The sequence below is a fragment of the Impatiens glandulifera genome, chromosome 9, assembly GCF_907164915.1.
Source record: "Impatiens glandulifera chromosome 9, dImpGla2.1, whole genome shotgun sequence".
Taxonomy (NCBI): domain Eukaryota; kingdom Viridiplantae; phylum Streptophyta; class Magnoliopsida; order Ericales; family Balsaminaceae; genus Impatiens; species Impatiens glandulifera.
Genome location: NC_061870.1, coordinates 30748923 through 30767202, shown reverse-complemented (window position 1 = coordinate 30767202; position 18280 = coordinate 30748923). Strand labels below are relative to the sequence as shown.

At 28.6% G+C, this 18280-nt stretch overlaps 1 protein-coding gene across 1 annotated transcript; it reads right to left on the bottom strand.

Moving 5' to 3' along the window:
- Positions 1-9810: 9810 nt before the first annotated feature.
- On the bottom strand, positions 9811-14742 carry LOC124916217 (mitogen-activated protein kinase kinase kinase 5-like; the record flags this gene model as incomplete). Its single annotated transcript, XM_047456948.1, has 10 exons — positions 9811-10006; positions 10200-10327; positions 10402-10659; positions 10850-10975; positions 11067-11126; positions 12107-12182; positions 12328-12494; positions 12594-12656; positions 13565-13652; positions 14117-14742. Coding segments are annotated over 10 exons (1788 nt in total), but the record flags the coding sequence as incomplete, so codon positions are not given.
- Positions 14743-18280: the final 3538 nt, after the last annotated feature.

Sequence of the window (18280 nt, the reverse complement as noted above, 5' to 3'; positions counted from 1 at the left end):
TACTTCAATTATAGAAAACGTTTTTTATCTCATATATACACATTGATGTATAAGGCTTTATAAAAATGAAACGATTAATTAAGTAATATATTTTTTATCTTGACTATAGTAGATTTTTACTCAAGATGTATATAAATATTTTTCTAAAAGACAAAATATAATTGTTTATGATAAAAATTTTAGAAATTCTCACATTAGTTAAAAATAAATATGAAAGGAGTGTTAAAATAATTAAAAGTGATAATAATATCCAATTTATTAATTCTATGTATACACAAATTTTTATTGAATGAAAATTATTTATCAAATAATATGTGTTTACACTCCACACAATAACACAATGTTGTGGAGAAAAAACACATACATGTAACTGAAATAGTCGGATGTTTATTGAATTATTCTATAATTAACCAATAAACATATCTTAATAATATAAATAATATATATTAAAATTGTTTTTATTATATTTGTTTCTAAATATTGTATTATAATTATATAATTTTTCTAAACTAAAGTTTAATTATAACTAAATATCAATTCTTGTGAAATTAGAATTACAATTTCAATACTAATTATAATTATTGTGATACAAACCCACCTTAACATTATTTTACTAAAACAATACATTTCAAATCAACCCAAAATGTACAAGATTATTTGAATATTATAATAATGCCTTATTTTATATATTTGAAATTTGATTTCAGTTCATTTAGTTTGCATATAAGAAGATCTAAATCCAATTGGTTCTTCATCATTTTTTTAAGCTATCGAGTTTAACCTAATAAAGATCATTCAATTGTTGAAACGAATTATAAAAAACTATTCAACCAACCCTCTCATTGAATATTTTGATATAGACCTATTCCATCTTACATATTTTATATATATTTATATCCCTAATATTTTTTACTCAAATAATACACTTCAAATCAACCCAAAATGAACAGGTTATTTGAAAATTTATAACAAGGCCTTATAGTTTATACATTTGAAATTTGATTTCAGTTAATTTAGTTTGCTTATGAGATATAACTCCAATTCATAACCTTGATCATTTTTTAAAAACAATTGTTAGTATCTCTCATCAAGACCCACTCAATTGTTGAAGTCGGACGTTTTCAAAAAAATATATATATATATAAAAGAATTAAAATGGTTGAAGCTGATCTATAATAAAATTCAACAACTCTCCTGCTAGAATATTTTGATAGATCAGCTTAAGCTTACATATTATTATGAAGAGAAAGGATTCGAGGGAGATAATTTCTGAGACATAATTATGTGAAAAACAAAAATAAAAAATAAAATGTGAAGATAGAGAAGAGAGAAATTTTGTTATTTTTTTACCAATTAAATTGTGTCACGCACTCTTTCTCCATCGTTTCTCTTTTATCAATTATGTTATTTAAATAATTAATTAAATTTGTTTAAAATTATATATATTCCTAATATATTTTACTCAAATAAGTTGTGATGACTTACAAATATTGAGTGGATTAAGAAAATAATAATAAAATTATTAATAAAATTAGTGAATAAATGTAGATTTGACTTATTTTTTAATAATTAGATAAATAATTAATAAAGTAAATTAAAAAAAAAAGAAATTAGGAATAATATATTACCTTTCTACCGTGTAAAAAAGAATTTTATTATTATTATTATTTTTTTTTGGGATGTTACTTCTTCTTTTCCGAAACTGTTCCTGTACTTCAAATCAACCAAATTATTTGTAAATTTATAACCAGGCCTTAATTAGTTTTTGATTATTTTTATTTTTAAATAATTTAGTTGCTAGTGGTTAATTTGATAAGACCACACAATTGTCGAAGCGAAATTATAATAAAATAGTCAACCAACTTTTTTTTAATATTTTGATACACTTGCTTCATCTTACATTTTTTTTATCCTTAATTATTCAAATAATTAATTAAAATATTTTATATATGTTTAAATATATATATATATATATATATTATAAACAATTATATATATATATTTGTATCCCTAATATTTTTTCCTCAAATACTACATTTCAAATCAACCCAAAATGAACAACATTAAATGAAAAACTATAACAGTGCCATATATAGTTTATATATTTAAAATTTGATTTCAGTTAATTTAGTTTGCATAAGGTTTAAATCCAGTTCATGTTCTTAATAAAAATAAATTTAATTTCAGCCAAGACCACTCAATTGTTGAAACGTTAATATATTCAACCAAATTTCATTAAATATTTTAATACATGCACTCCTCCATCTTACATATATATATATATATATATATATATATATATATATATATATATATTATTCAAATAATTAATTAAATTATATTTTATATATTAAAAAAATCAAATATAATTAAATATATTCAGAACTATTTTTTTTAATATTATTACGAATTACAAATTTTTATGGATAAAACAAATGAATAAATGTAGATAATTTGACTCATTTTTTAATAATTAAATTAATTAATTAGTAAATTAAATTAAGAAAATAGAAATTAAAGATATTCTTACATTTTTACCATGTAAAAAAATTATTATTAACTTATTTTTGGGTATGTTTCTTTATCCGACCCTAACATAAATATGTTATTCTTGTACTTCAAATCAATCAGATTATTTGAAAATTTATATCAAGACCTTAATTAGTTTATATATTTGAAGTTTAAGTTCAGTTAGTTTGCGCGCATAAGCTCTAAATCGAATTAATGTTATTAATTACTAATATTATTTTTTAAATAATTGAATTGCTAGTGGTTTGATAAGACACACAATTGTCGAAGTGGAATTATAATAAAATAGTCACCAATAGGAATATTTTGATAGACCTGTTACATCTCACATGTAAAATGTCAAAAATTATTAAATATGTCAACAACTAGTTTTTTTATATGATTACAAGTTACTCTAAAAGACTGTATTGTATGTTGTCTTGTAATTTTAGTGATTAAATTAGTCTTGATGATTTATTCTTGACAAATAATTTAATTGATGAAGTTATTAGCTAGGACACTTCTCTAATTATAAATAAGTCATATTTAATTGTTTTGATGTAATTTCAAATTATATAATTCTACATTCTTTTGACTTTATAGGGTTTTAAAGGGTTTTAAAATATTCTCTTTCGTATGGATATATATAGTAGTTAAAAAAATCTATTAAAAACATTAAGGTAGATTTTTTTTTTTATCATAAAACTAATTGTCTTTTTTTAGATGTGTAAGATCTCAATCTCATCAAGATCAATACAAACATTGTCTCAACAAATTATAATTCATTTTTTTTTTAACTTTATAACCACCAAATTAAACAAAGTCCAAAAGAATAGGTGAAAGAATACAACATTTAACAATTAACTTGGTTTAAAGTATAAAAAAAATATTTATATACTGAAAATATTTTATTTATATCTAGAAAAATCTTAATTTTAAATTATTATATTATATTTTTTAAATAAATAATTAAACTAAAATGTTAAATATATTCAAAAATATAAAACATTTATTTAAAACTGCAATTAGACATTTTATTTAGCTTATTTAACCATCACTTCGGTTAACCTAAATTTGAATATAACCTTAACCTATTTAAAAAATATATTTAAACATGTTAAGGTGGCATCTAGCTATTATTCATTTACAAGTGGCAAAAAAATAATATGTAATATTTTTTTAGTTAACTCGTAAATTTTAAATAATATTTTTTTTATAATTAGTTTTAGAGTTATATTTTTTTTTCATCATTTAAAATCTTATTAATATTTAATCGGGTAATGAAAAACTCATCCGGGATTGAGTACCCGACAAATCGAACATGAAGATACAAATAAAAACACACGTTGGGTTCGGGATCGAGGTCGACAGGTAATTAAATGAAAATCGAGTTAGGTGAATACCTTGAAGGTACATGTTGTCGTACCTATCTACCAACTTAATAAAATATTTTAAATTCATAAATTTAACAAAAATAAATAAATAATAATAACTGTATTTTGTTAAGTATCCATAACATAACCATGCAATTTTTAATAAAATTAACCATTTTAGTATATATAATTAAATTTATAATATATTTTTGCTTAAAATATATAGATTTTTTTTTCTTATTTATTAGAATAAGTTTCTAATATAAAAAATAATAATTATATATTTTAATAATTTATTATAAATATATATATATATATATATATATATATATATATATATATATTAGAACACAATGTTTGGTTTTAAATTATTATAATTTATTTAGTTGGATACTTATTTAACAAATATTTTAATAGTTATTTAACATAAAATTAATGCCTTGTTTGGTTTGACCAACTCTTGCTAGACCTGAATTGGGAGAATTTTATTTATTTATTTAAAATTTATATTTTTAGAATATTAAATTAGAGTATTTATTTAAATGAAATAATGTTTTGAAATATAATTTAATTATGTATATATTAACTAATTAAATAACATTTGTTTGTTCAAATTCTTCTCTCCAAACAAAACTAATGGACATATGTTTTCAATTAATTTTTTTAAAATAAAATTATTATTTAAAATTATCATTAATTTTAATAATTATAAATAATATATATATTAAAACTATTACTCTTATTAAAAAAAATTATATACAATTCTTAATTTTAAATCATTATATTATATTATATTTTTTTTAATAAATACTTAAGTTAAAATATATATATATATATTCAAAATAGAAATATTTATTTAAAATTGGAATTACTAGTGACATTTTATTTTAACTTATTTAAGCCTCACTTCGTTTACGTAAGCTTGAATGTCACCTTAATATTTATAAAAAAAATATATTTAAAAATGTTAAGGTGGCATCATATTATTCATTAACAAGTGGCAGAAAAATAATATGTAAAGTTTTTTTTGGTTAACTTGTAAATTTGAAACACTTGGTTAAGTTTGAAAGTGTAAACAAAATATTCTGGCCGGTCCATAGGTATTTTATAAAATGAATTAATTATGGCTAACTCAAATGAATAGGTGATATAAAAAATAATTTAAAAAATGAAAATATGGTTGATAAATAATATAACATATTTACACTAATAAAAATTCTTATTAAAAAGATTCAATAATTTTATAATTATTTTTTATAGTGTCTAAAAATTTGTAACAATAAACAAAGAGTTAGAGTAAATCGAACAAACTAATCAAATAATATCGAAAAATCTTTATCAACTATTTAAACGATAGAGTAAAATTTGTTATTGATCGATGGTTGATAAACAACTACGAAAAAAAATTCAGTAAAAAATTTAAAAGTGAGAAATCAAACAAAATAATGAAAGAAAACCTATAACTATAAGAGGACCATCAACTCAAAGAGATGAGCCTTAATGGTTATTTATTAAAATATATATATATATATATATATATATATATATATATATATATATATATATATATATATATATTTTGTAGAATAGGTAACTTTATCTCTTTTATGATTAGAAAGAGAACAAATACTAATTTGAGAAATGAACACCAAGACAATCGGAGTATAAAGTTATTAACGAAGAACAAATTGAATGATGAAAAAAAAAGAATAAAATTAAATTCTAAAAAAAATGTAAAATGAAAATTATATTATTTATTTTAAACAATTACATATTTTTTTTATATAGGAGTTTTATTACCAATTAACTAAAATTAATAAAATTAACTAAATAATTTATTGAATCATTAATTATTATTTTTACAAGTCACCCTAAAATAAAATGAATGAAGGGACCATACAAAAAATACATTTTATTCTTTCTTGATAATTTTAAGAAAAATATTTTTAATTTAGACTATTAACCTCCAACTAAGTTAATTGTTAAATATGATGTTATTTTAATATATATTTTTGTCCTTGGCCTTTGTTTAATTATATACTTAATTTGAACAAGGATATATAAAAGAAATAATTAATGTCATTATTCTTAGGTTCTAGAAGAGTGTTATATATATAATTGAGAGTAGTGTCTCAAGATATTCTACAAGTCCAATTTGAAAGAGAGAGAGAGAGAGCTTGAATATCAATGGCGGCTGCTTCTTCTTCTTCGAGCAAGAAAGAAAAGATAGTGACAGTGCTGAGCATCGACGGAGGGGGCATAAGGGGCATCATTCCCGCAATTCTCCTCGCTCATCTTGAATCCAAACTTCAGGTACGTACGTAGCAGACAGTTAATTAGATGATCTCTCTAGCTCATTATATATATAATTATATATTAATCATTATGAAATTTGTTAATTTGTTTTTGCAGGAACTGGACGAAGATTCGAGCGTGAGGATTGCTGATTATTTTGATGTGATTGCCGGAACCAGCACCGGAGGTCTTATAACCGCCATGCTCACCGTCCCCGGAACTGATGGTCGGCCGCTCTATCAGGCCAATGAAATAACCAGCTTCTTTTTAGAAAACTGTCCAAAGATTTTCCCACAGACCAGGTATTTTATATATATATAATTTATAATTTATCTCTAACTCTACTTTCTAGATGATCACTAACAAATATATATATATCTTTTTAATTAATTAGAAACAGCATTTGCAACCTAATAGGGAACGTGGGAAAAATGATTGGCCCCATGATTGGACCAAGGTATGACGGCAAGTACTTGAGACAACTATTGAAGCAACAAATCGGAACTCTCACGATAAAACAAACGGTAACTGATGTCGTAATCCCAACGTTCGACATCAAGAATCTTCAACCCGTCATCTTCTCCACCGATGACGTAAGTATATATATGTCTTATGATCTAGTTAATAAATAAATTAATAATATATAATATATATAAATAGGCAAAGATGAAAAAGTCCAAGAATGCTCTGTTGGTAGACGTGTGCCTAGGGACATCGGCAGCTCCGACATATCTTCCGGCACATTATTTTGAGATTGAGTTTGCCGACGGCAAAACACGCACATTTGATCTTGTTGACGGCGCAATTGCAGCAAATAACCCGGTCAGTGTGTGTATGTATATATTATAATATATTAATTATTGATTAATTTTGAATATAAATATTAAATATTTATGTTTCAGACACAAATAGCAGTTACTCATATTGAGAGGAAGATGGTGCTGGGAAAGTTTAAATGTTTAAGTAAGGATGAGGTGGAGAAGGAGAAAGAAAAGATCCAAAATGAGAATGAGAAGGTCCAGGTGGAGGAGGAAGAGAATGAGAATGATCAGAAGGTCCAAGGGGAGGAGGAGAATGAAAATGAAAATGAAAATGAGAAGGTCCAGAAGGAGAAGGTTCAAGAGGATGAGAATGATAAAGAGAAGGAGAAGGGGAAGAAGAAAGTTCAGAAGGATGAGAATGAGAATGAGAATGAGAATGAGAATGAGAAGATCCAGAAGGAGGAGACGGATAAGGTTCAAGATGAAGATGAGAACGAGAATGATAAGAGAAAGACAGTGGACATTAGTCATATGTTGATATTATCACTAGGAACAGGAGAAGCAATGTTGGAACAGGAGAAGAGGCTTAGCGCCAAGCAGGTTTCGAAATGGGGAATCTTCTCATGGATTTTCAACAAAGGCTCCACACCTATCATCGATTGCTTTAGCGCCGCCAGCTCCGACATGGTCGACATTCATATTTCCACCCTTTTCCAAGCCGCTAATGCTCAAAATAACTATCTTCGCATTCAGGTCATCAGACAGTATTACTCTTGTTTGAATTTGCAACATATATATGATATCATGAACTTATATAAATTATATATATATATAGGAGGATTCTTTAACAGGGGATTCATCCAGAATGGATTTTGCAACAGATGAGAACTTGGGGAGGCTGGTGGAGATTGGTAATAAATTGTTGAGGAAGCAGAAGTCCAGGGTTAACTTGGAGACCGGCATTTTTGAGCCAATAACTGGAAAAGGAGCTGGCACCAACCAGGAAGCCCTTGACATCTTTGCGCGTCGTCTCTCCGAAGAAAAAAAGAAAAAATGCATAACTTATCAATAATAACTCTATCTATCTATCTCTATTAAGCTATCTATATATATATTAAAGAACAGGTGCTAGTTACAAATTCCCTTCTTTTGCTTTTTACCCAATTACATTTTTATTATTATATCCTTCATCTCAATCAAGAAGAATCCCTTCAAATTACATACCTTTTTATACTCTTATCCTCCCCTTAAATATATTGTTTTTGACTTTCATTTTTGTTGTTTAATATTTATAATGATTCTTACAGGTGAAAGAAAGCTAGTTGATGTTGGACAACAAGGAAGGACATATAATGTAATGTAATGTATAATAATGACATATAAGATGTAATTTGTTATTCTCTAATATGTAATGTATAATAATGATATATTATAAGATGTAATTTGTTATTCTCTAATATATAATGTATAATAATGTATTTTATTGTTTTTATGTAATGCATTTTATTTTAATGTATAATATTTAAGTTATTTTAATAATTTAATTTAGTATGATTAAATTTTAATTTAATAAGTAAAAAAATAATATTAAATTTATAAAATCAATCATATTTTGTGAAAAATATTATTTTATTTGACTAATTAAAAAAATCAAAGTCAAATAATATGTTTAGATTAGTGTGGTGAGGACATATCTATGTTTCAATCAACCAGAATTGTTTTTATGTGACATCAACTTTTAGTTTTATAAAAATAAATTAATATAATTTAATTTTTATTTATTTAATTATTAAAAAATGGTAAAAAATATTTTATACACTCCATTTTATCCAAATTTTTCTCGATTATTTTTAAAGTTTACCATAAATTTTTTTCACGTCCACCCCAACTCTAAATCTTAGATCATTTCCTGAATAGGGATGGTCGATCCTTCCCTGAATAGGGTCGATATGATATACCGTATTTTTTTTTTTATATTGTATTCATGCCGAATGTTTTGGTATAGAAAAAATCATAATGTTATCGTACCAGTTATTTCGATGTATCAAGATCTCGGTATGATACAACTAATATACGATTATACCAAATAATATTAAAGTTAAATTATATTTTGTTTTTTAAAAATTAAGTTTTTATAATTAAATTAACTTTAAATATATTTAAAGAAGGAAATAAATCTATTAAGATTAGAGAGAAAAAATAAATATTTTTAAAGTTAAGCTTTAAATCTTTAAGAAAAATAAATAATTGATTTGTTAATCCATTTTTTTATTTTTAAGCTGATTTAAATATATATATATTTAAATATATATATATTTAAATATATATATATATATATATATATATATATATATATATATATATATATATATATATATATATATATATTAAAGTCTAAATCTTCAATTTTAAATTATCTTAAAATAATGTACCACAATACAAATAATTTTGATAACACAACTTAAAGTTTAATATGATCATAGTTTTAAACTAAAGATATTTAATTAATTAAAATGGTCAAGTGTTGTGTATATTACAACTTGTTACAGATCCTAACATTAATAATTTTTTAAAACATTCTGTAATTCTACAAGACACACACACTTACATGATGATGAAAGATGATCAAACAACATCAACAAAAGAAAAAGAAGAAGAAGAGGTCGTCCTAACTAGCTACATGAATTACAAGTGATATAAAAGAAAAACAAGACAAAAAAAAAGGCTATTGATTCATTCTTATACTACTAGTCTGAAATCTAAATAAGATTCATAGCCAATATGTACATGAAGTATGCCTTCCATTGGTTTCGTCTAACCACCCACAAAAACTTGAATAACTTCCTCCCAACCCCCAACAAAGCCATATTATATCAATCAGTTTGTTCCACAGATCTCTTTGGTGGTACATAACCATAACCATGGATGTGCATTACAGGAGGAGGGGCCATCAAATAGCTGCTGCTGTTGCGGCTGCTGCTTGAGCCATGTCCTGACTGTTGAGGGGATAAAAAATCAAGGGTAGAACGAGGAGAAACCCTGGTTATCTCAGGGGGTGTCCCAATCTCACTGGAGAAAAAGAATCATCAATCAAGCTGGATGTGGAAAAAACTCAGTGTTACCAACAACAACAACAACAAGAAGAAGCAACCCCACCAAAATATCAACACTTTCTTCTACTCACTATATTTATTATTATTATTATTATTATTAATATTCATCAAAAGAAAAAAAAAAACTTGGTGGAAAGAAGTTTTCTTACTGCTGCTTGTTAGCTGTTGCTGCTGCTGCTGCTGGCCTTCCTCCTCCTTTACTAAACTGATCAGGAGGCAGAATCAGCGGACCTGGTCTTTGGTTAAGAAGCTGCCGTGATCTGGGTGGGGCCTTATCCTATCAAACATGTGTTATACATAATACTACGGACCAATTAAATACTTTTAACGACATACAGTAGAGCAACTTACAGTAGGCAAGCTGTGAATCTCATTTATAAGGGCCTGGGGGAATTTTTGAATGCTGTCCACCGGCTGCTGCTGCTTCTGCTGCTGCTGCTGCTGCTGTTGCTGTGAGTTCTTTACAAATGGATGGTCTAGTAATGCAGTAGCTCTAGGCCTCTCTGCTGGATTTCTATGGAAGCAACACTGTAGGAAATCTTTCCCTTCTGAAGATAAACTTTCCGGCATAGGTGGATTCTCTTTCAGAGCCCTGAACATTGCTGCAGCCTGAATTAATATTAATTAAACACCTAAAAAATTCAATCATCTCCTCATCGCTACTAAACCACATACATACAACACACACTCAAGAACGCCCATGATAATAAACTTGCCTTCAGATAATATATACATCAGTCATTTGCTTTGGAAAATATAACAAAACAAAATATATATTATATGATAAAGTGTTGCTTACCCCTTCATAATCGCTCCATGGAGGTCTTCCATTCATCATCTCAATTACAGTACAACCCAAACTCCATATATCAACAGCAAAAGCAAGATCAGGGCTAGCATCTTTCTGTGACACCGATTGTATGAGCTGCAAGGAAATCATCACATGGATTGTGAGGAGGAAATCAATCAGTTCTATGTCAAATCTTAGTGTGTTTGACATTGGGAAATTGTAGCACCTCAGGAGCCATCCAGTAAGGACTGCCCTTTAGAGAAAGTTCAGCTATTGGCCCAACAAGCTGTATAAAAATGAAAAACATTAAAATTATCATATAAGTAAAGCACAAACACAATCTAGAGCTTCATTAATTACACTATTGAGTTCCTTTATGCAATCAGGTTTGTGTATATGAAATCTGAATAAGATAAAATGAATTCTCCAAAGTTGTATCATTGCATTCACATTACAATGATTACATTATAAGAAGTGGTTTTATATTTTGTATACTGATAAGGAAACTATAGTAGTCATAAAGATATGATGGATTAATCAAATACATCTCCTAAAAGTGGGCTAACCGAGTTCAGTATTGGGGGACACCATGTTCTAGTTTACTTCATGTTTACCATTTTGGACTATGTTGTAGTGGTCAAAGTCATGCTCTCAAATATCTCAAGCTTTAATTTCAAGGGAGAAAAACCTAAGCATTCAAGAGGAAGATTCCTCTCTTCAGTCTCTTGTAATGAACGCACATAGCGTTGACAAAACCTATTTTTAATACAATCGTGACCCCTTTTTCAGTTGTGTTGTTAATTCATGATATGTTTTTCCCTTAATAAAGCACATCATTAAATTTGATGGGGATATCCTGCAGTTGATTCAGAATGATGATGGCTTCTTATTTCAGAAAACAAAGAAACTTTATAAATCCAAACAGAGAAATAAGACTAGAAAACAAATATGATTCAATCTCTTAAAAAAATAAATCTATGATGCAAGAAATGGGAAAAAATAATTTCCTGCCACATAATTCGAAGTTTCATTGTATGAAACAAGAAGAACCAAACTGCGCATCTTTGCTGAACAAAGTCTTTTTCCTATTCCTCTACTGTATTATGACTTTCGTTTTCTTCTTAACATTTAATCAATTTTCTGAAAGAGGGTTGGTTGTATCTACATCCGCATGTATTAAGAAATGTCAGATCCCCCAAAATAGTTCCAACTTCCAACCGATTGTGTTCTTATAGTAATGAATTATTAAGAAGTTCTGGAACTCACATGTTTAGCCATTCCGAAATCCGCAAGCTTAACAACTCCATTGGCATCAACCAGCAAGTTAGCTCCTTTGATGTCCCTAAAGAAATAAACATCACAAATGTGAACTACCAAGATAAAACTCAAAAATCCAGATGATGAAACTAGTTCTCCAAATACATTTATGACAAAATCCCAGTGTCTTCTGTGCCAACGATTCTTGGCTTGTTTGATCTGCCATTTACCTGTGGATTGTCTTCATGCCATGCAAGTAAGCCAATCCAGATAAAATATGGCGAGTAAAATTCCGAACAACAGATTCTGTCATGGCTCCACCACAATGATCACGTACATACTTATTAATTGAACCAGGATGCACATATTCCAGATATATGTGGAACCGTTCTCCAACCTGCACACGTACAGTATGAACTTTTCATGAAGATAAGATGTGAATATGAACAATGAGTCATGACACAATCAGCAGAATGTGATTCAGAAAATTACTCACAACTTCACTACCATAATACTGCACGATGTTTTGGTGCTTTAGCCGGCTAAGAACCTCAATTTCCTGCAATAAATAAGTGTCAGTAACATATGTTTATATTATTATCTTTAGTTAAATCAAGTTGCATTAGTGTCATAGTTGAAGCTGTTAAAGCTAAAATAAATAAAGTGATTTCTGAGTGGTTGTAGAATAGTAAAGTGTTCAAAGAAGAGAAAATCAGATTCAAGAATCAGGTGATGATTGATCGGAAAGAGAGCAAAAGCGAAATTATTCTAGGATCAACTATGATACAAGGAGATTATTCATGTATTTTGCCTCGAGTGAGCACCACTGACACTAGATGTCTCTTTTTTTTTTCAATTTCACGATTCTACTTGTTCAGATTATTTCTATCATAGTCACACAATTTTTGTGTTGGATATGGTTATGAATGGAATTCTCATTTTTTTCAAAAAAAATTAGTGAAGTGTTCAAATAAGAGTAGCAGTGACTCCTGGAATTTATGGAGGAGTACTCTCCAACATATCATGAGATGTGTATGCATTTCAAATAAGATGCCATGATTCCCCTGAAGCCAATGCAGTCACTTATTTTGGAAGAAATGATTTATGCAACAACTTCTTCAGGGAAACATTTTCATTGAGAAAGTTTAATGATGCACGGAGTTTTAAGTTATTATGTCAGACAATATGAATAATAAATCAAAGTCCAAATATATCTCACAAATTTGCATTAAATCTTCATGCATTGTGCAGAGTAATTGATTATGCACGAGAACAAAAGTACATAAGAAGAAATCATCAACTAAGGTTGGTTGTTTTGGCTTATACCATGCATTATGCATGGATGAGGATTTTGCCGATTTTGCAGAAAAATCAAGCATATTGTGGAAACAAACTAACCAAAATCAAACACTTCAATAGTATCTGGCAAGCTACAGTAACTCTATATTGCATGACAAATATGAATACCTGTTCTAACTGTTTTATACTCTCTGCAGACTTTGGATCATCAGGAAATAGATCGACTTCTTTCATTGCACATAGAGCACCAGTTTCCCTATACATATAAGGAGGACATTTTAAAAATATTGCTGCAAAAGCCAGCCTGTTTGATTAGGAAAATCAGATTCTCTGTACTGGATTCCAAGGAGAATCTGGAGATCCCATGTGAGACTGGCCATTAAGCCCTTCACAATTTTTAATGTTCACCATATGCCACACCAAGTGCTATATTTTTATAATACAACATAATTTATAGATATAATAAGTTCTAATGCATATCAAATGGCCACCTTTAAAATAAAATTCCCTATAATTTAAATTTGTAATGCCTGAAGTGCATGTGATTAGTAAGAGGAGTTTGGTGGCATATAGAGGGCACAAGTAATTACAATCCATAAGCCAATTCAAGGGACTTAAAAAAAATAGTGCAAAACTTGAGTTTGAATTCCGGATTATTGGAAGAGCCCTAATAATCCAGTCCCAAGCCAATAAATAGTGCAAAGAAGGTGCAAAGCATACCTGTTGGAGGCACAATATACACTTCCAAATGTACCCCTTCCAATAAGTTTTCCTTTGCTCCAATGAGAACATATAGGGATGGGCTCTGGTTTCCTAGTAACTTGGGAAACATGAACAGGCATTGTAGGCACTGTCGCTCCTGGAGGAAGAAGAGGTCCTGGAGGAAGTGGTAAGGGATGAACATTATTTTCACGCCTTATTGTTGGGTTTTCAGTTGGTACTTTGTCCTGCACTGAAAGCGATGCCATGCTCAGATTCAAGGCATTTCTAGGTGAAGTTAAGTTTGGACTTTGTTGTGGTGAATCACAATAACCACAAGGAGCTTTCTCAGGAAGACTCTGGGAAGAGAATCCTAGATTCATTTCCCAGGCGGGCATTTCTGGTGCTGACCAAATGTGCACCTTAGTATGATGATTGTAACTAGATGTGAAAAGATTTGGTACATATCTTGTAGGACTAAGTGCAGGACTAGAATAAGGACTTGTTGGAGCACTAATGGCAGTGCTACTACCATCCAGAAACTTTTCTACGCCATTCAGATCTTGAAAACCATTTTTTGACTTATGTGTTTCTGTGTGTTCTGCACTCTTCACTGTATCAAAGCTGGTAAACGGTTTACTGAAATGGAACAAAATAAAGAAACGAAAAAATTAGGTACTATAAAAATGGGAATGACACAAGACATACTATATGGTTATAACTAGAATGCTCTTTATAATGCAATAGAGGCATAGCTTAAGGACAAACCAATATCCAGAAAATGAAATTCTAATGATGAAAAAAAAGGTTGGGAAATATCAACAGAAAGCAGCCAAATTGTGGGTGTTTCAAGCTCTATAATTTGAACCTAGTGGGGGAAGCATCATCTGTTGCTTCATTAACAATACATGTAAATTCATGCATGGGAAGCAGGCGCTTTACAGATATCTAATTTCCTAACAATAACATTCAAAGTGAAAAACAACCTTTCTCTTTCATCGCATCCTCTGCTCGGTGGCGATGGCATAGGAATAAACCCCGCAGGAGGAGTAGGGCTGGGGCCTCGGATGGGGCTCGAGAGATTAGTACACGCGGCTGCGGCAGCAGCGTCGCGCCGTAGCAACATTGCCAATTCCGGAAGTGGGAGGGGCTGAGGCTCCGCAGAATAAGACCGCGCGGACGAGTATGGGTGATCATTACTGCTCGGAGACCTCCAGATTCGATTAGGTCCTCCGATTTCGTCGTCGGTTACATGTCTGAGTTTCCTCATACGCTGGAGACGCCGTTGTTGCGAGCGGTAGCCCCATCCTCGCACGGAAAATATCCTAGCCAAAACGTTATCGTCGGTAGATCGTAGCTTGGCGGATGAGGACGAAGAGGAAGAGACGTTCTGCCACCAATGCATCTTAGGTTTTGTGGACGCAGATCCGTGTTACAACGCCGATCGCCTCGGACGGCGGCGCCGGCGGCTCTTTTTGCAGACAATAGACGGCGAGCCGAGAGTATGTGGATGGGATGAAGCGTCGTCGGCGTCGTCGTCGGCGTCGTCGTCGGCGTCGTCGTCGGCGTTGTGATCGGAGAAAACTCCTTTGGATTTTCTCTGTACGTATGGAATGTGGATTTTTAGGCATAAACGATATTATTGTTTTCCACGACAAAAGGGCGGGGAAAGTATTCAGGGCTTCAATTCTTCATCTATTCATTTTTTATTATAAATTTGACTTAATATTTTATTAATTCAAATTAAAGAATCATTTATTTTTTAAATCAGAGTTTTATAAGAAAATTAACAAAATTAAACGAGTATAAATAAATAAAATGAAAATACCATAACATGGACTGAGAGTTCTACTTCTATAGAACATAAATGAATTAAACAAAAATAATTAGTCAAAAACTTAATGAAATTAATAAAGTTTAACTGTAAAATTATATTAAAAATTTATGTTTGAAGTTTGAACTGTTGGTTTCTATTGTTTTCCGAACAAAAAATTTATTTATTCCCTTTTCATTTGAATTATTTAATAATTTTTTTTAACATAAAATAAATAAATAAATAAATTGATGATAGATAGAATCAAAATGTGATTACAAAAAGTAATAAAATAATATTTTAATAATTAATCTTTTAATAAATTACTAATAATAATAAGTAAAAATAAAAAATATGATTTTTTATTGATATTTTCTAAAAGGAAATAAAAGGAGGTCAATAACAAATAATATGATAAAAAATAGAAAAAGAATAAATATTATTAATTAATATATTTTTAAGTTATAAATTAAATTTTAAATTAATCAATAATAACCGTGATAAAACCAGATTCCTGAAAAAAAAATTTAACGAAATTAAATACAAATTAAGCTCTGAAATAAATTATTATAAACTTAAATACAACATTAGTTAATATAAAAAACATGACCAGAGTAACAAATCCAGAATTAAAAACATCAAAATAAAAAGGGTTTTTTACATAGAAAAGTATAATTTCATATAATTTCATATATATATATATATAATACAAATTAATTAAGCTAATAAATATATGGAGGTAATGATAACAATTTGAAAACAATTCACGGTTAATCCAACCGAATTGTCCCGTTTTGAATAGTTTTTCCTCGAAACTAAACGGGAATAGGACGAAGATGGTATTTGTGTCCCCGCCTCGACTCGATCTTATTTCGATATTGCTCCGAACACTATAAACACAATTAATTAAATATATAAAATCACAGATATATTTATTTAATTATTATATTTTATAAGAGTGGTAAGTTTATTTATTTATAATAATATAAAATTTTAGTATATTATATTAAAAAATCCGTTTATATAAAAAAAAATTATAATTTTTTTAAAAAATATATTTTATAAACGGTGTCACGCAGGAATTCTCCGAAACCGAACGGAGCAGAGATGATATTAAAAAAATACATATATAAAAACGGGACGGGGATGATAAATGAATTCTCTACCCCAAACCACCCATTGTCGTCCCAATATAGAGGTTCAAAGTTAATGAGGCCGATCTTATACTTAAGGAGACAAACTTAGACTTAAGGAGACCGTTTGTCGTATTTCATCTAAATTTGTCTATACGTAGACTTAAAGAACCAGTATGATAAATTAATTCATATCTCATTTTGTCGTATTTAAACTTGAGGAAACAATTTACTAAATGAATAGGAGACCTGAAATTGTAGCGCATAATTTGACTTAAGAAAACAATCTACCAAATGAATATTTGCTTCATCATTTTGTCGTATTTAAACACGAGGAAATCATTTACCAATTAATGATATTCTTCGCCTGAATTTGTCGCATAAGTAGACTCCAGTAAACAATCTACCAAATGAATCTCTTCCTCAATTTGTCGTATTTAAACTTAAAAAAACCATTTACCAATTAAATCTTCACCTTAATTTGTCGCATAACAATTTACCAAATCTCTACCTCATTTTCTTGTATTTAAACATGAAGAAATCATTTAACAAGCGCTTCATTTTGTCGTATTTTAATAATTAAGAATCAATTTCCCAAATGAATATCTGCCTCATTTTTTCGTATTTAAAGATTTAATAAAAGAATTAATCTGGCCTCATTTTTTCGTATTTAAAGATTTAAAAAAACGGTTTAACAAATAAATTAATAATCTCTGCCTCATTTTGTCTAAAACTTAAGAAAAATGTTTAAAAAATAAATTAATCTCCCCCCTCATTTTATTGTATTCAAATACTTAAAAAATCAATGAATCTTTCTTTCTATTAAAAAAATTCAATGTATTGAGTTGACTTTTGAGTTTGAAATTAGGATATATTACATTTAATGATTTTAATCAAAAAGTAAGAATATATTGATAAGATAGTCCATATTTTATTAAAGAGTAATATATAGTTAAATTATGTAAAGCTCACTTTTTATTTATCTATATAATTAATTTTATAGATTATAAATACAATATATTTCCTTCCCTGTCTCCTCCTACCTTGGATCTCTCTCTCTCTCTATCTAACTCACTCATATGATGCAGCAGCAGCAGCAGCAGTGTTAGTATCGATTATTCTTTCTTCTTCTTCTTCTTCATCTACAATAAACCCTAATTAATTCTCTAGCTAGGTATGAAATTGGATCGATCTGATATATAGATATAATATATATATGTTTTGCATGCTGCAGATACA